General features: G+C 37.1%; 1 protein-coding gene across 1 annotated transcript in view; it reads left to right on the top strand.

Annotated features, from left to right (window-relative positions):
• LMBRD2 (LMBR1 domain containing 2) overlaps window positions 1-8,616 on the top strand; it is a gene marked incomplete in the record, with an annotated part of 37,973 nt that extends 29,357 nt beyond the window's left edge. The window contains 5 exon segments of the mRNA NM_001031579.1: window positions 277-380; window positions 1,679-1,725; window positions 3,457-3,559; window positions 5,348-5,477; window positions 7,421-8,616. Coding sequence (NP_001026750.1) covers window positions 277-380; window positions 1,679-1,725; window positions 3,457-3,559; window positions 5,348-5,477; window positions 7,421-7,481 — 445 coding nt within the window.
• Between the last annotated feature and the right edge of the window lie 10,636 nt (window positions 8,617-19,252).

Raw genomic sequence — 19,252 nt, 5'->3', positions numbered from 1 at the left:
TACTCTCAGACAGTAAGCATTTTTATCCTGCTACTTGAACAGAGATCTTCCATCCTTTCGATTACATTCAGGAACCTTGTCACTGTTTTGAATTTTCTGATTTCTCATTTAGTATAATTTGTTTTCTTTTTTTCATGTTTTGTTTTCTGGTTCTTTTTTAATTGTCCCTAAATTTCTGTATTTCTGAAATTTATGTTTTACATTTTGCAATATAATATATCCATTTACTCATTGTAAGCTAACATAGAAAATTTCTTATCCTTCTGCTTTTACCAGTTTAGGAACTCGTTGCTTGAATCTTCTGGGTTTCCAGCAGTTCATGGGGGACAGTGAAATGACCTCTGATTTGATTGATGAAGGAAAAGAGTTAATCCGAAGAGGTAACTTAGATCCCATATCCTAATCATCCTACAAAATATAATAATTCTTCTATGTCTGGAAAAAAAAAGAAAAAAGACAAATAGCTTTTCAGTTTCTGAACTGTACAGTGGCAATCTACTGCACAAAACACAACAGATTGACAATACATGTTGCTATGTAAGTGCTGTTTGACTTTTTTGGATATACCAACTTTACTCATCCAGTGTGGGTAATTTTAGAATTCAGTTAAGCGATGGTACTCTGAAGTCATTACTGTCTAATAATATCTTAGCAGGGGCAGAGATCCTGTTTAATATGTCATAAAGGATAGTTACTGCTTAAATTGTCATTATTATCAACAACCTTATTTTAGTCTTTCTTTTTATAAGTGTGTTCAGCTAAGCTGACCAAATTCCATCATTTCCTTAGGATTTTGTGCCAAGTCAAGTAACTACTGTGCATTATTACACCAAGCATGTATTCTGTAGAGCTTTATTTATCAGCTATTTTGTATAATTTCTTGATTTTTTTTGTTTTGTTAATCTTTTACTGAAAAAAAGAGTTCTCGTTTCAAGCTAACACCTTGAAAGTAGTTCTTGAGTAAAGGTTCAGAAACAAAATCTTGTATGTAAGTTACATTATACAATGCATTTATTCTCCTTTCATAGTTTATTAGAAACAAGATCAGCTGGATTAGCTTACAGTAGTATTGTTTTCTGGAGCAGGGGGAGTGTCACACATTCCCTTAAGCAACACATCAGTCTTTCTTTGGTACTTTGATTTTATAGGAGGGCTGCTCTGAAAGTAATGCCTCCTATTTTATTTTGTTGACCTGTAATGTCAGAGGCAGATGTTGGTGGTATAGCAGTAGAGGTTGAGCCTTCCTGCCAATATTTCTGTTAAATGTTGTTGCCGTGAGACAGATGGCAGCAGAGAGGCAGTTTGACAGAATGGCATCTGTTGTGGAAGTGTAAATGAAGCAAGTGTGCCGTTAAATTCTTCCATGTGAAAAAATGGCATCCATTGTCATTCACTGATGCTTGCTGAATATTTAAGGAGACCGAACAGTGGATGTGAGCATGTGAGTGGTGCATTTCAGCAGCGATGACAGCCATTGTCAACATGATAAATTGATTTTAATGAGAAATTCCATTGCAGTCAACTTCATGTTTCCTTCTTATTTAATTGTATTAACCACCTATTTCAGTAACAATCTCAGTAGTTAATGTTATTTTTTTCATTACATTTGTTTAAGAAAAACCTGTTAGTAGTGATTGTTCTTGTGTTTAGCTACAGACTTTTTTCTTTTTATTTCTAGAGAAAAGAAGACGGCAAAGGCAGGAAGAAGGTGAAAACAGAAGAAGGGTAAAATATTTATTTTATGTAATCAGAATGTTAATATAATAAAATATCTGCTATTTAATTCAGCCTGAATAATTTGACAAGAAAAAAGTCCTCCAATCACAGATGGAAGCAGTTTTATCCTGTAGAATAGTCCTGGCTGAGGGAAAAAGATAATTAATAATTTTCTTTTTAAAAGATAAGAGGGTAATTGTGGCCATACTACTTGTACTCTCTTGTTATAAACTCTATTCTTAGAATGACTCATGGCTACAAACATAGGTCATGATAAGCAGAGTCCTGACCTGTAGGACTCAGAATAATCTGGAATAGTTTGTTCTCGGTCCCTTCTGTTGATGCTGATCTGCTTGAAATAACTACAGAGTTGCAGTGTTGGAATGTTGTCTTGGAATGGGGACTGCGCTCTGTTCCCAGACTTACCTGCTGCTTTGTGTGGTCATCGGCTAGTAATTGGCACAGATTAATTTTTTCCTTCTGAGAGGGAAAACATTTCATGTAGTTCCCTTCTCAAAGGAAAATGAGTAGGAAGGAATGAGTACTGTTGCCACTGAGGAACAAACAAAATCTTTGTTTTGAATCATTTTTGAATGCTTACTGAATTGAAATGTTATTTAGAGAGTTTTGCTCAAGCAACTTCAGTTAATTGTAGCTTTTGTTATTAATTAATAACACTTTGAATTCAGTATAGAAAGAAACAAAGATATCTGAAGAGTACACATGAAAAATAGACTGACTAAAGGGAAAAGTATTATTTGCAGAAAACCAGGGTAATATTGGGTCTAAAACCTTTGGATTCTTCAAGTTCAGGGATAGTTGCCTTCAGTTCTTGTTAACAGCCAGTACAGCAAAGACCTTCCTTCTGATGCTCCACTCTGCACCCTCCATCCCATAGTTTTAAAGCTTTCCCTTAGTACAAAACCAGATACCAGTCAGTGAATTATATCTTTGGTACACAATGAGATGAACTGACATAAATCAGCAATTTTAGTTTCAATAGAAAACTCGATTTCAGATGTTACCGAGTTTTTGAGTTTGCATTTTACACTGTAGCACATGCATTCTTGAAACTTTTGGAGCACGTGAGTATTCTTTTGTTAGATCATGATAAATACTTCCTCTATAGCTTTGAACTGTAAGATCCGCTAGCATAAAGTGGCACAGTAACTTTTGAGTATGCCAAGGATCCATGTATGAGTCTGATCAATATGGAAGTTGCTGAAACAATTGGAAAAGTTCCTACTGTGTCATAAATTTGTCTCCTAAAAAGAGCAGGTTTTCTTCTTTAGTATTTTATAATTCTTCATATTAAAATTATTAAATGCTAAAAGGTTATGTGATAGAGGTATAACAATAACAGCATGTTTTTCTTTTTTGTCTGGGTGTTTTACCATTCTACCACTAGATGGAAATAGAAACCAAGCAATGAGCATCTCTCTTCTCACCTAACAGTTGAAGAACTTTGTAGATTTAATATGTGGTTTGTTTCCTCTAAGTATTTTTCTTCTAAAGAGCAGTTACTGAAATTGGTTTTGTACATAAGCACTGAGTTAAAAACAAAACAAGAAGTCTTCTTGTATCAAGATTCCAAGCAGTAACATTTTCAAAGTATTTTTTTCACTGTGTGACAAGGTTGACCAGTTAGCTCTGGACTGCAGTATCTCTTGATCCTGTGTATGCTTTATTTTGTTACTTTCCTGACAGCTCATGGCTTTTCTTTTTTTTGTCTTTTTCCAGGAATGGAAAGAGCGGTATGGAAATAGAGAGGATTCCACTAGAAACAGGGTTGTCCACACAGAGCAAAAAGAATCCAGCTTCTCAGAGACCAATACTAATAGACGTAAGTTTTCTGGGGTTTTTTTGAGTGTGGAGATTTTTTGTTTGCTTGCTTTTAGATTTTTAATATCCTGTCTGCACAATACTGACTCTGTAAGTAAAAGTAAATAGTTTCCTTTTTGTCTTAGATCATATATTGATACATTCCTTCTGTAGGAAGGAAATAGTGCTATCTTGCCCATTAAAGACAAGTGCCATGTTTCTTCCCATCTGTTACATTTTGACTAGTTGAGGCTGCAGATTCTGGCTGGTCTAAATTACTTGATTTTCTCATGGGGCATACAACTAGAGTAGCAGTTGTTAACAAAAAAAACCTATATTGAAGGTATACCTTGAATTTTAAATGCTGAAATGTACCTCTTCTACATGCAAATTCACTGATTCAGTGAACTGATTCAGTGAACTGATTCAGGTTGGAGTAATGTCTAATAAATATAAGCCAGATCAGACATGAGTGCATGCATGTCAATTAATAACACATATTAAAGTAGCCAATTTAGATTGTTACATGTGCAGTAGTATTTGCTTGTAGAAGAAGAATAATGTTGAGTTGAAAATGTTTACAAGTAAGTAAATCTTATAGTATCCACTGAATTTTTTATCCTTTTGCTAACTTTTAGTGTATATTTCATTAAAGTTTAGAAAATAAAAGGGAGAAGATTCAAGGCAAGTGCTTTCAAGAAAAATTAAGTAGGTCTTCCTCTCACTCTTTTTAACAGTAGGAAACCAAAGTCTTCAGATATAGACTAGCTGAAATGGAATACAATTATATTCTGCTGTTAACCAGGCCCTAAACAAACTTTAGGCACTGGCCTACTGAAGCTGGCAGTGAATTGCCAAACAGCTATATTTCATTCATTCATAGAATTATAGAATGGCCTAGGTTGAAAAGGACCACAATGATCATCCAGTTTCAACCCCCTGCTATGTGCAGGGTCGCCAACCACTAGACCAGGCTGCCCAGAGCCGCATCCAGCCTGGCCTTGAATGCATTCAGAGGTGGGGCATCCACAACCTCCTTGGGCAACCTGTTCCAGCACGTCACCACCCTCTGGGTGAAAAACTTCCTCCTAATATCTAACCTAAACCTCCCCTGTCTCAGTTTAAAACCATTCCCCCTTGTCCTATCACTATCCACCCTCATAAACAGCCATTCCCCCTCCTGTTTATATTCTCCCTTCAAGTACTGGAAGGCCATAATGAGGTCTCCCCAGAGCCTTCTCTTTTCCAAGCTAAACAATCCCAGTTCCCTCAACCTTTCCTCACAGGAGAGGTGCTCCAGCCCTCTGATCATCTTAGTGGCCCTCCTCTGGACCCGCTCTAAGAGCTCCACATCCTTCCTGTACTGGAGGCCCCAGGCCTGGATGCAGTACTCCAGATGGGGCCTCACAAGAGCTGAGCAGAGGGGGAAAAATCACCTCTCCCTCCTTGCTGGCTACCCCTTTTTTAATGCAGCCCAAAACACAGTTGGCCCTAAATTTTGCATGTAGCATTTGTAAATAATGTTTGTATATAACTTTTAATTTTCTTTGATCCTTTGCAAAATGGATCTCATCTACTTGTTGCAGCCACATTGTCCTGGAGATAAACAACAACAAAAAATCTAAAAAGACCCAAACTTGGAGCATATAGCCAGATTTGTTTTAATATTGAATTTACTCTAAATATTCATGATTATGCTTCGTATGAGTTACTAGCAAATTATTATACTGGTCTTTTAATTTTGATGTTTTCACACGATGGGAGGTGTTTATAGACTAAATGGATCTCTTTCCTCCTTTTACCTGTTCAGCACTATCGAAGTACACCCGTACAAATGGTAGGACTGAAAGAGACAGAATAGAACTTCTTCAGGATGCAGAACCTTTGGATTTTAATGCAGACTCAATTAATGATGACCCTCTTGAATCGGACTCTGGAAGGTGAGGAATCTTCTGTTGTATTTACAGTTAAAAATATTAATAGCTTCTATCTCCTGACTTGTAATAGCTCTGTCAGATGATTTTATAATACTTCTATGAACAGTGTTTGCTTCTCACAGCTATTTTTCTTTCTTCCTTCTCTCGAAAGTATTTTCTACCCAATTCAAACGTTTGGGTTTTATCAGTTTTTTTTTAGAAATGCCTGAGTAAGGTTTGAGATGAATATAAATTTGTGTGTTAGCATAATCTGGAAACTATTGCATGTAAAAACTAAAGTGAAAGAACAGAATGGCTTATGGATACTCAGTATAAGTATTTTATTTTTTTCAATTTCTTACAAGACTTCAGAGAGCTTATTTGGTTTCCTTGTATAAGGACAGTCTTTAAGGATTGTAGGAAATGAAACTGAGTATTATGGGACCAGTAATTGCAGGAGTGCACCTGGGTGTCAGATCTTGAGACTAGTAAAATAAACGAAAATCTGAACCTATTGGTCAAAGTCTTAGGCTGGGCAGCATAGCTATGTAAATAGGGAATTGTGTGAGTGTGTTTGCAATATCCATCATGAAGTAGGATATATTATTAGCTGCTAAGTTTTACTCGCATTCAGGAAAGAAGTGACATGTTTAATGGTGCTTTTTTAATCTAGACAGCTATGTTTCAGAAGCTTGTTATGATAAATAATTTAAAATTTCTCAACAAAAAGTTATAATTTGTGTGCTGTTTTTTCAGTTTATATTAGCATATCAAATCCAGTAAAACATCTGAAATTGTTTCTGCTGACTTTTGTCTGTAACTTCAGCAAATAGATGCCAATTCGTAAACATGTAAGGAATGTTTTTAATTGATGCTGGGAGGTCCTACAGGTTTATTCAGCAATACTTGTTAATAATGACAACTAAATTGTCTAATCTAATGTCACCACATTTGGAAAAGTTTTGGCTTTTGGAGTTTTTTGTTTTTAGGTTTCTTTTTAACACAAAAGTTTAAAGAGGAAGCAGCCTAGTGTAGTTCTGTTTTCTACTTCTATACAGTGTTTGAAATAAGTAACAGTCTACAAAAATGGAAGTAGGCATATGTAGTTGTTTTGGGGCAGATATGATATCTGAATTCTTCTGGTACCTATGCAGTATTTGCAGGGGAGAACACTCTGGTCCTTCACTTCAAACAGAAAATAGAAAGCCAGAGAACTTAATTGAGCCTTCTTTTAGTAACCTTAATTTTATCTCATGGAGGTTATATGTCAAGATTAATTCCATTTAAAATTTGAATTAACTTTAAAATAGCTTGTATAACACTGTGTGTTTCTTATTCTTTGTTTGTTTGTTGTTTTTCTTTTTTAATGATAGCTGTTAGAGTAGTTATGAATGTCCACTGATGATGTAATAGCACTTAGAAGTCTAAGTTCTGATTTTGTCTGTTTGGAGTTTGCTAAGTACTGCAGAGAGAGAAGTACATTGTGCTATTATCAGATTTTGTTTGTGCTTTTAAAATCTTTTTAAAATAGACTTGACCAATAATTTATCAATTCAAAGCTGCTTTCCCCCTCCCCTCTAGAAATTATGCAGTCATTTGCTTTAATCATCTTTCATACTGTATTTCTCCTAGGAGTATGAGATGTTCTGATAATTATCCAAGCAAGAATGCTGGTTGAAAAGTTTGTACTATTTAACAAAAACATTCAATTTCTTTTGTTTGTAACAGAAAACAATGTTCTTTAATACTCCCTATATTCATATCACTGTTTTTCTTGGTCACATGAGATTTAATTTAATGACTGCCTAAGAAGTACTTATGGAAACGGTAATCCAGTAGAACTTCAGATCCTATAATAATCATTGAGACTTAAGGAGTAAGGAGTGCAGTGAAAGCTGTATGTATTCGTAGGTCTTTCTTCTTTTTTTTGCTGTGATATCTTTTCATGTTTAAAATTCATTCTGCAGGTACCAGCCTGGTGGAAGATATCTGTCAATGTCTCGAAGCAGAATATTTGAGGATGTCTAATCTAAATCTAAGGAAAAATCATTGGCAATCTATTTCCTATTCTGAGCTTGGAAAACATTGCATTTGTGTTTATTGCTGAACAAGAAAAGACCATTTTTGATTTATTTAAAAAAAAATGAAGAAACAGCTATATTTTGGAAATGTACCTGTATGGTAACTTTACCATTTATGACAAAAATATTCTTCTTCTATTTTAGATGTTATTGTGCATCCATATGAGCTTTTTGTAATGACCAAAAGGAGAGAACTAATAATTAAATTAGTAGAGAATAAATTTCATAAAAAAGGCTCAACTTGAATTACAGTATTAAACTTGAGAATGAACATTTTCTGGAAGAATTTTTTTTTTCTTTTTTTGCATAGAAAAAGATTCTATGAGAAAATCTTGATGCATCTGAAGTGCAGTTACATCAATTACAATAGTGAACACTTTCTAAATTTCCTGTTTAAACATTTATGACCAGTCCAAAATTCACAGATTTAGTCTTCTTTTGGCTTCAGTGGTCTTTAGATCAGACCCTATATAAGCAGGAGTGAATGACAGTCTATTTTCATAAATCATGCTGGAATTAGTTTTTGTACATATATCTGTCAAGAAAGGTAATATTTTCTTTTCCCCTGTTCAAGGCCAGCCTGGATGGGGCCCTGGGCAAGTGGGTTGCAACTGGGCCTGGGCAAGGGGTTGGGTTGTCCTTATGGTCCAACCCAAGCCATTCTAGGATTCTGTGTGTGATTAGATGAATATGGATGATGGTTTCACTGCCATATGAACGTATGTGCAATAGCAAGGAAATGTTATCAAAGACATGATGTCTGCTTAATATTTTTACAGTTCTAAATGTTAAAAAATCTTGGCACACAAATATTTTGGTTTTTAAAAAAAAAAACATAAAAAATCTAAAGTGAATAATGAGTTAAATTCTGAAAAAAATTATTTGCATAGACTTCAGACACAGCTTAAAAATTTTGAATGTTTCTTTAGAAGAAGGGAAATAAATAGCATGACTAGATAATGATGAACACTTCTAATACCCCAAATGCCCTTTTTGCATTATGTATCAGTTTTTAAGGTGCCTGTATTTTGCAGTAAGTTGTTGCAAAAAGAATAAATGCATATTCATTTAAATGCAATTCAAAAATGCCAATTATTAACTACGTAGAAATGCTTCAGTTTAATTTAATTGGTGTAGATACATTTTAAGCTGTAGTTAGTCAAATGATCTTTCAAGTATAATCATAAGGTAAAAGATGTGGTCATACTCATGATATCTTGGGAAATACGATTAACTTAAAATGCTGCTTTATTGGAATTTGTTGTATATCCTTGCATTTGGGAGTCTTCTTTTGACCTTATTGCAAAATGATGATGAAAATGGAAAGAGAACATGCTTCTGTCATAAATTCTTTATGACACTTAAAAAGACGGGCATCCATTAAAACAGCTGAAACTGAGATAGTCTGAAAAGTAAACTTTCATGAACTACATGTTCTACTAATTTTTAGAAGTAGTCTTTTTCTGAAGTAACTATTAATGGGGATCTAACTCTACCTCCTGTGATTTAGTACATTATATGTTCTAGCAGTAGTAGTATTTATAATGTATTGATCTGCCTGTTTTTAAACACTGTATTGCTATTATGAAGGAGGAAAAATACTTGTGTAGAAATGATTATGTAAATAAAAGGGCAGACATAAAGTAACCCTCAGTTCTGAGGTGAATACACTGAATTACAGTCATGCTCAAATGTACCCAAGCTCATGTAATTTCTACATTGCATGTAAGAGGACACTTTTTTTAGTTTGGGTATTTTATGTGTTGTAGAAGCTTGATCAAAATCTCATGGCTGTATCAGGGAATGAAAGTCAAGAAAATAAGACACTTGTTTTTGGATGCAGACTGTTCTATAGCAACTTTGTGATGTTACATATTTAATTTTTATTAGATACACTTAGAAATGCTGTTATTAATCAAGCCTGATCTGAAAGAGGTTGTATATGTTTTTGGACATCCATCAGTAATTAACATTTCTAGACTTTATATTTCTATTTTTATAGCTTATATATCATTTAATTGCCCAAAAGTTTATTTGTAATTTGTATTTGTAAAAATACATGGATGAAATAATGGGTAAGTTCTTTATTTAACTCTTGAAATGTCACTACAAAGGGATCTAATTCAGTGCTAATGGAAAAAATCATGAAAGGAATGTTTATTTTTCAGAGCTCTTGTGAAATACTCCTATCTAGCTGCTGTTGACTTCAGAGTATTGAATCAGCCTTCTCAGAGCGTGATTTTTCTGTACATAGAATCATAGAATTGCTCAGGTTGGAAAAGACCTTAAAGATCATTGAGTCCAACCACAACCTAACCCTAACCACACTACCCTAACTGTAACAACCCTCTGCTAAATCATGTCCCTGAGCACCACATCCAAACGGTTTTTCAACACATCCAGGTGACTCAATCACCTCCTTGGGGAGCCTATTCCAGTGCTTAACCACCCTTTCTGTAAATAAGTTTTTCCTGATATGCAACCTAAACCTCCCATGGCACAACTTGAGGCCATTTTCCCTCATCCTGTCACCACTGAGAAGACACCAACCCCGCTCTCGCTGTAAGCACCTTTCAGATATTTGAAGAGAGCAATAAGGTCTCTCCTCAGCCTCTTCCTACCCAGGCTAAACAGCCCCAGTTCCTTCAGTCACTCAGACATCTGTGGAACGTTGAGGGTTTTATATACAAAAGCTAACTAGTCCATGATGTAAGACCTCTGTGTGGTTTTCCTCAGGATACAGTAATTTGAGGAGTTTACTGTAAATTAATTGCTGTGGGAATCCATCTGCTAATATTGAAATTCTGAGGTCATTTAGATGGGAATCTTCTGACCTTTTATTGTATGTTGCAGCGGAGTAGTAGAGTAACCAGTAGCTGCTTTTTGAAACCACAAACATGAGTGCTTCTAACATAGCTCAGCAGTTCTCTCTGGATAGTGCTTACAGATCCCCAGAGCCACATACCAGCTGGATACTAAGTTTAAATAAGGAGCTGATAAGTGATGTCATCCCTGTAATGTTTCATCCATGTATTCATTTTTGATTAACAGTTGTTATTCTTGCTTTAAGTGCAATTTGTAGCTAATCAGTGTTTCAAAAAGTAATTGTGAGTTCCTATGACTAAATAAGAAGAACGTTCAACTAAAAATGACTGGTTACAATAAAAGAATGTTACAGAATGAAACTATATACCTGCACAACATTTGCTGTGTATTTGAGCTCATTGCAGACTACTTCAGTTACTGCTTATAAAAATAATGCAGAACTTGCCTGGGGGTTACGTAAGTGCCTGTAGATTTACCCTAACTCCTAGCTAGACTGTGGCATCTGTTGCTGAGTTCTTTGCTACTGTAATTATACTCTAAAAATAGCCTATCTTAAATAAATAAATATAAATAAACTAAAGCCAGCTTTGGCATGTTTAAGCAGTGATTGTAATATATGTTAATGTTTTTCTTGCAGCACATTTGATGCTCTAAATTAGATGACTTGAAGTATAACTACCTTGCAAAGTGTGCTTTAGGAAACAGAACGTTAATTTATTAGTTCTGTTGGTATATAGGCATATTTATTTGCAACTAAAGAGTGTCAATTATATCTTCATTTACAGTTTCACTTTTTGAATTATCAAGCAGCTAGAGTATACTTCTTAAGCTGTGAATACCACATACACATAGAAATGGCACCAAACAACCACCCAAGCCTGTAAAGCAGTAGAAAGAATCCATGTAAATTGTCACAAACTTTACAAAGTGGGAGTGAAAACAGTAACTATTTTAACACTGTCAGTGCTGGATTTCTTAAGAAGTATGAAGAGCAAAAAGCTCTAGTCAAATTGGTGTTCCTGCTAGATTTGTAGTTCCGTGTTCTCAGGCATTTAAGCATGTACATGTTCTGCTAAATTACATATACTGGGACATGAGTCCTATCTGCATGTTAAGGCACAGCTCTTGGTGATGTAAAGTCAGGAATTCTTTTTCTGAGGGAATATAAAAGACACTGAGCTTCTAGTCTGTGTTAGTAAGTGACAATTTGGGCATACTATGATATATTCTAATATTCTATCGTTTAGGTACGGCAACAAACTTTATACTACTGTAACTTACACTACTGGAAGAATCACAGAATATAATGTCTTTGTTTTGCAATCAAGCACTTGTAAAATAAATTGTCATTAGCAGTATTAACGGGAATGGTGGAAAGCTGCTATCTGTTCAATATTTATTCTTGCTATTTTAAAAAACAATCATGATGATTTTTAGATATGAAATATTGCCTGATTACTCAGAGGTACTCTGATTTTCAGTAATGATGATAATTCTCATTTTTTTAAATTTATCTCAGAATATTGTCAATGTTTAATGAAAAAATAAATTATTTCTTCCAATTTTCATTACTGCTGTTAAGTACTTGCAGTTTGAGGGGATTTATGATACCAAATAAAGATCATTTTATGAATGGAAACTTTCTGTGAGGCTTCTTAAGGAAATCTGCCTGTTCATAATAGAGAATTGTTTCCATCTTAATAATTAAGAGAAATGCCATTCATTGTGTATATTGTCTCCTAGCTTTTAATTTTTGTTTTAGCATTTAGAAAATGATCAATTTTTGTACAGAGCAACTTACTGGTGTATCTTGTAAACCTTTTGAAATTTTTACATTCCTTTTCCCTAATGAACTCTGCAGGAATATGCTGCTTCACAGCAGTTCTCTTGATATTATCTGTGCCTCTAATTAAGTAGTCTAATCTGAAGCTGACACACTCCTACACTATTTGATTATGTTGACAGAAATGCAGCATCCCTAGCAGAATAGCACCTTGAACTAGATCCCTTTCTAGTATATGGATTGCTGTCATTGATTATATTGCATTACATTTGGTATCTTCTGTTTCAGTTGTATGGTAATCCCAATCATGTTTGTTCTTTGTCTCCATTAAAATGCACTGGAATGTATTCCTCAGCATGCTTAATTTTGTGTACGTTTTAGCTGTAATTGAGAGGCAATAATGATATGCAATTTCAATTATTTCTTCAGGATAGTGTTGTTATATTTGACATTCCTGTGAATTATAATAGTTCAAGTGTGATATCTTATCTGTCATTGTAGGAATTATTTTAAGAGATCACATTAACTTTCTATGGAAGTGTCTGGAAGACGAGGGAAATCATTTTCAAGCATGGTTGTAGTAACAGAAGATGTTTATTCTCCAATGTATATCAAGGGTAGGCTGTAGGAGTGCTGCTCATGGATAGACTAGCTTCTTTTGCCTTATGATACAAGTATGTGTGCATAAAACATTGTTTTAAAATTCACTGAGTTATAAATTTTCCTGTGTAGTATTTAAATTATTGATGTGCTGGATATATTTTTGAAATGTATGTTAAAATATCTAGTCAATGACTTCAGTTGGCATGAAATAAATCATTTCTGCAATACATTTTTTTTTCTTGGTGTATTTTAGATACTCAGACTTCTCTGAAATATATTTGATAATGATCTTTCAGAGAAATTCTACCTATTTCTTCTTTCCAGATAGAAAGAGAGTTTATTCTATGAGACAATAAAACCACATTTTGGTCACCTTTTTTACATCTTTAAAGCAGATTAGAAAGGGAAGTTGCTCAGAAGCTTGCATGCCTTGACATATCATTATCAGAGCCCAGAGTTGAGGCATGGATCAGCACTTTTGGTCTAGTCCCTTTACTACCAGAAGCTCACTCATGCTTCTGTCTATGCAGGGAGACTGGAAGCTTCCCACAGTGCATACAGAAATGCTGCAAAGAACCTGTATGTTCCTGAAGCTGATTAGGCCCTTGGTACTTCTGGGGGACAAAAGATGGGCAAAGGGCATGGCTCCATCCTTTTGCATCATCACACTGGAACAAAAGTCCTTCTAGGTATATCCAGCTGTTGGTGACAAGCAAGAGACTGTTTCCTGTGAGGACAAGGGTGAAGTGAGGAAGGAGTTAACTCTTATCTCTTCTTTCACTGCTTGCACGTTTATCGTGTTTTTCTGCCCTTCCTAAAAATAATAGTAATAAAAATGTCATATATAACTATAGTGGCAGGGCATGTATTTACGTTTCTCTTTTTCATTCTAATGAAGCAACATTTCACTTGGGAACTACAGAATTATCTTTTGGAGGTACTAAATTGAAAATCCATATCCTGGAGCAAGGAATTACTCATTTTATTACCACATCAGGATATTTGCAACAACTAAGTTTAGGATGACTGCTATATCTGATTTGTTCTCTCCTACATTTATTCTGCAGCTGCTGTTTTAAATTAGTTGCAGGAAACATTTTGCCCTGTCAAGACCAGTGTCTGCCATCACTGCAATAGGAATTGCTCAAACTGTTGGTAAAGACTTCTGTCACATCCTCTCTGAAATATCACCCATTCTTCCTCTTTGTTGCTGCACTATCACATTTCTTTAGATCTTTTTTGTTTACCATTTTATGTATATGTGGGTTCAGGACAATACAGCAGATGAACTATGCATGTAGATGTTAGAAAATATTAGTAACAAAGATCATCTCATTTATTACATTCCGGGGGATGACATTTCCTCTGTTGACTGGGAAAGAGATAGGAGTGGCTGAGTGATCTATCTTTTCAGTGTTCATTTTCAGATTTTTATGTGCTCCCACAGCAATATTGATTCTACTGTTTAATTCTCAGTGTTTGATAACACACCTATCTTGTGTACTTGGTGAACGTTATGACTTTTGAAATAGCAGTGAACTGGCAGTGAATTATATGAGTTGTGTCTTACTATCACCTCACTTCTCTCTGCCTGCACTGTGCCATGCTATGTCTGCTCAGTCTGCTCTGCATGCTGTGATGAGGATCTTGTTCTTTCCTCTTTGTATACATCTTATCATTTGCATTATCTTGTGCTTTTGTTCACCAGACACCATTGCCATCAGGTTTTTTTGAGAGCATTGTTGAGTTGATGAGGACCAGACTCTGAAGAGACTACTTTTCTTCCCTTCATAAGGAACATGATGCAAGCTGCAGAGAGATTTAGTTCAGAACCAGAAGCCAGGGCTTGGTGCAGTTGTCAGGTTATTCACAAGCATAAGAAAAGCTCTTCAGTTCCATCCACACAAACAGCTTATCTGGTTAAAGGTGTGGACTTGAATAGCTCAGTCAGCATAAAAGCAAAACTAAGGCTTGTGCCTAGACATCCTCTGTGAAAACCCGCATGCCTTCTTGTCCCTCAGAGGCTCCTTCCGTAAGCATTAATATGGTAAAAACTCTAAGTGTTTTACTTCAGAGGATTTTGGTTTTTAGATATATGGAGATCTACAAGTTACAAAAGTAGCGTATCGCTCTGCATGTGGAAAGGAGTAAGGCAAGAGGAACCATGGCCAGAGAGACAGGACAGGGGAGGCAGTGGGAGAGGCACAGCAAGGCCTGGGGATGCTGCAGGAGGTAATGACTGAAGTGTGAGCTCTGCCTAATCCTGGTGTAATCTTACAAATTTCCATGCTCACGGCCTCGCCTAGAATTTTCAAGATGAAGTCTGTTATCAACACATTGATAACTGACCCCTGAGGTTTAAGAATACATAGTTTTGTGATTGCAGAGCAGCTGTGAAGACCCATATTGGGTTCAGTACTGTACAAACTCCCTGGGGATTTTGCTTCTCTTACAGGTATCTAGCCAATGCACATTCAGTGTTGTTAAGAGTTCCCCCCTGCAGAGATTATCAGGAACAACACTGCTGTGCCTTAGGAGCTATAAGCTTGGTTCTAATCCCATCAAAATGAACAGGACCTTTGTCATTAGCAGATCAGGCAATATCTTATGTGGTTATTTGTTTGAGAGCTGTTACAGAGATTATCCGAACACATTAATGTATTTGAACATATTTCAGGTCTTTAAGTCTACCTTCAGTGCCTGGTATAATTACAGAGATTGTTTTGGGAATTACTGAAAAACACCTGGAAGACAGCGCAGTCACTGGTCACAGCCAACATGAGTTCAGGAGGGGAAAGTCCTGTTTAATGAACTGAATCTCCTTTTATGACAAGGTTACACACTTTACTGACCAAGAGAAGCCAGTAGGTATGCACTTTTTGGCAAAGCTTTCAGCAAAGCTTTCCATACTATTTCTCACGGCATCCTGGGCAAAACTCCCAGCATACATTTTGACACAAAACACAATGGATTGGGTGAACAATTGGCCAATGCATCAGGTTCAAAGGGTTGCAGTGAATGGGATTACATTAGGCTGGTGGCCAGACACTAGTGGGGTTCCCCAGGGCTTCATTTTAGGGCCAGTACTCTTTGATTTTTTTCATAAATGATATGTATACTGGACTTCAATGCATACTACACAAGTCTGTGGATCACACTAAGTTGGGAGAAACTGCTGACTTCCTTGAAGGTAGGGAGGAGTTGTAGAGAGGTCCTGAGAAACAGAGAGCTGGACAATTACCAACAGTGTAAAGTTTAGCAAGTTTAAGTTTCTGCACCTGGGAAAGTGCAGTCTTGGAAATATGTACAGAATGGAGGGACAAGAGTCTGGAGAGCAGTCCCATGGAAAGGGATCTGGGGTTTCTGACTGACAGCAAGTTGAACATGAGCTGACAATGTGCCCCAGCAGCCCAAAGGGAGGACCATACCCTGGGTGCCTCAGGCCCAGCATTGTCACAGGGTGAGGAAAGGGATCGTCCTCTGCTCTGCCCTGTGGGGCCTCATCTCCAGCACCGGGTGCAGGTTTGGGTGCCACAATATAAGGACTTAGAAATATTATGAAGTATCTGAAAGAGGACTATAAAGATGGTGAACGGTCTAGAGGAAAAGAACTGTGAGGAGCGGCTGGGGGCCCTGGGTGTGCTGGGCCCAGAACAGAGCAGGCTGGGGGGAGCCTCATGGCAGCAGCAGCTCCTCACAGGGAGCGGAGGACAGCACTGAGCTCTGCTCTGTGTGACAGCGACAGGGCCTGAGGGAACGACATGGAACTGTGCCAGGGGAGGGCCAGAGGTTAGGGAAAGGCGCTGCCCCAGAGGGTCGTGGGCATAGAACAGCCTGCCCAAGGGTATGGTTGTGGCCCCAAGTTTAAGGAGTGTTTGGACAGTGCTCTCAGATGTAGGGTTTGGATTTTGGGTGGTGCTGTTTGGAGCCAGCTGAACTCGATGATCCTTGTGGATCCTTCAAACTTGAGATATTCTGTAATTAAATGATTCTGTGATCATCTGCTCTGGATAATAAAATTGTTGCAAGAATTTATTATTCTATGAATAAAAAGCAAACACTAAACCAATCCTTAGATTATAGTGTAGCTATGGTATTCTTTAGCTAGTTAAACTGGGGTAACCTGCTCTAGGTTTCCCTCCTTTAGCAGGAAGTTGAACGAGATGACCTTTGATGATCGATGGGCTGGAACACTTCTCCTATGATGAAAGGTTGATGGAGTTGTGATTGTTTAGCTTGGGGAAGAGAAGGCTCTGGGGAGATCTCATTGTGATCTTCCAATATTTGAAAGGAGCTTACAAGCAGGAGGGGAACCAACTATTTATACAGGTAGATAGTGAGAGGACAAGGTGGGATGTATTTAAACTGAAGACTGGAGGTTAATGTTAGATGTTAGAAAGAAATTCTTCACTCGGAGGACAGTGAGGCACTGGCACAGGCTGCCCAGATAAGTGGTGGATGCCCTGGAGACACTGAAGGTCAGGCTTGATGGTTTCCTGAACAGTCTGATCCAGTGGCTGACAACCCTGCCCACAGCAGAGGAGCTGGAACTAGATGATCTTTGAGGTCATTTCCAGCCCAAGCCATTCTGTGACTCTGTGATTTATGATTCTGTGATTCTACTAATCTAAGATATGACCTCCAGATCTCCATTCCAATTTCAACCATTCAGTGATCATCCTGAGGAATCCCAGCTGTAATTTTTACCATGTGACAATTTGAGCTCATCAGCCATAGGGACAGATGATAATTCCAGGTGCTTGTGGGTAGAGAATCAAAACTAATACACTTCCAGAAGAACATTTTCAGCCATAAGGCTGGAAATGTTTTTTCAGGGCTATTTTTTTCATATCTCTATACTTGGAGATTCCCAAAAGTCTCTGCCACTTTGACTTCTGCCATGGAATTAGAAGGACAGGGTAGTAGCTGTTATCCTAGTTGGATTCAGAGAATATGTAATGTATTTTTAGAGGTGTCTATATGTAGAGTCAGCTTTGCTTTGAATTTGACTTTTTCTTCTTTCCTGATCTTTTCAGATTTATCCTACTTATGACTTTCTGCTGCTAGTGATCAGAGAGGCACAAAACTCGACATGGCTCCAGCAGCCCACAGTTAAGTGACAGTGAAATATTGGCAAACTGGATGTGTACGGCAACTCAGTCTTGTGAAGTGCTGTCACTAGGAAACTATGCTGTGGAGTTCAGACTTGATTTTTTTACATCAGAGCAGGAAGTATTAAAAGCATGAGCTGACTTATGCTAAACTTCTCTTTCAAGTAATTGAAGTCTTTAAGTATATTGTTGGTTTGGCAGTTGATTTAAAATTTAGACATCTTGAATCAAGTTTGTGTGGAATGAAAAGCAAAACTGTTTATCTGGGTCCTGCTGTTTTTAAGCATTTTAATTACTATTCCTTTGTGAGATCTATAAATCATGAATTCTGTAGATTTTTATGGTTTACAAATTAGCAATTTTGATTAACTTTTCAGTTAGTCCTCTGGAAAGTGTGTAATAGAATGTTTTTAAGAAAACAAACAGAAAAACAAAACAAAGCCAAGCCCTTCTAGTTATACTTTAAAAAGATCCTTTGGTCCTTTTTACCACTGAAATCCACAGTTGTAAGGTTGACTTACTTTCAGAGCATCCTTAAATAGAAGGAGCGTGTTTCATTGCCAGCTATATGCATGCCCACTTATAAGCTGCCACTTCCATCCTGCCCCACAGCAGTCTTCAGGTCTGCTTACTGCTTTGCTCATGTTGACAGGAAACCATGTGTTGGTTTTCGAGAGACCAGAGCTGAGATACGCATTGCAGTGCCTGAAATAGCCTCATCATTCAAGTAAGGCGAAGTTCTGCCTCTGAGGAAATCACTAGCAGTCTTTAAAAATTCTACAGAACAGATTATGCTGGTAGGTAAACTCTAGAAGTCTATCTACCTACACCAGACAAAACACTGATTGAGAAGTTTGTTCTTCATCATAGCTCCAAACACATCAAATCCCCAAGCTTGGTGTGATGATCCTTTAATCCTTCTCAACAACTGAAGAGCCTGCCCCAGAGCGGTCTCTGAGGCCTGATGCTGATTCTGGAACAAGCTTTGGTGACAACTGGAGCAGAATTCATTAAGAGAATTTCTCCCCTTCCCTACCTCATGATAATGAAGGACTGGACTGAGTTCTTAGTGTTAGGCAGAAAGAGTTTGGTGTTTGGTGTTTGTTTTCAATCCAAGCTGCAACAGTCAGAGAACATCCATATGTCAGTAACCCCTGACTCAACACACTGTCTTTTTCCAGGAAGCTTCTGTACTGGGAAAGTCCCCGGGTAAGGGCTAAAAAGTCTATGAATGTAAGTGTTTTGTAAACTTTGGAAAGGATAGTTCATATCCTCTGCGAGTTCCCCCAGTGCACTGTCTGATTTCTGAGGAGCTGATCATTAAGGTGGGTGACTGATGTCTCACCCACACCAGCCACAAAAGATTTCTGATGCTGATGACCAGGGATGTTCCAA

The sequence above is a fragment of the Gallus gallus genome, chromosome Z (genome assembly GCF_016699485.2).
Source record: "Gallus gallus isolate bGalGal1 chromosome Z, bGalGal1.mat.broiler.GRCg7b, whole genome shotgun sequence".
In the NCBI taxonomy this organism is placed as follows: Eukaryota; Metazoa; Chordata; class Aves; order Galliformes; family Phasianidae; genus Gallus; species Gallus gallus.
The sequence above is the reverse complement of the archived record's forward strand: the minus strand, read 5'-3'. Positions and strand labels throughout refer to the sequence as shown.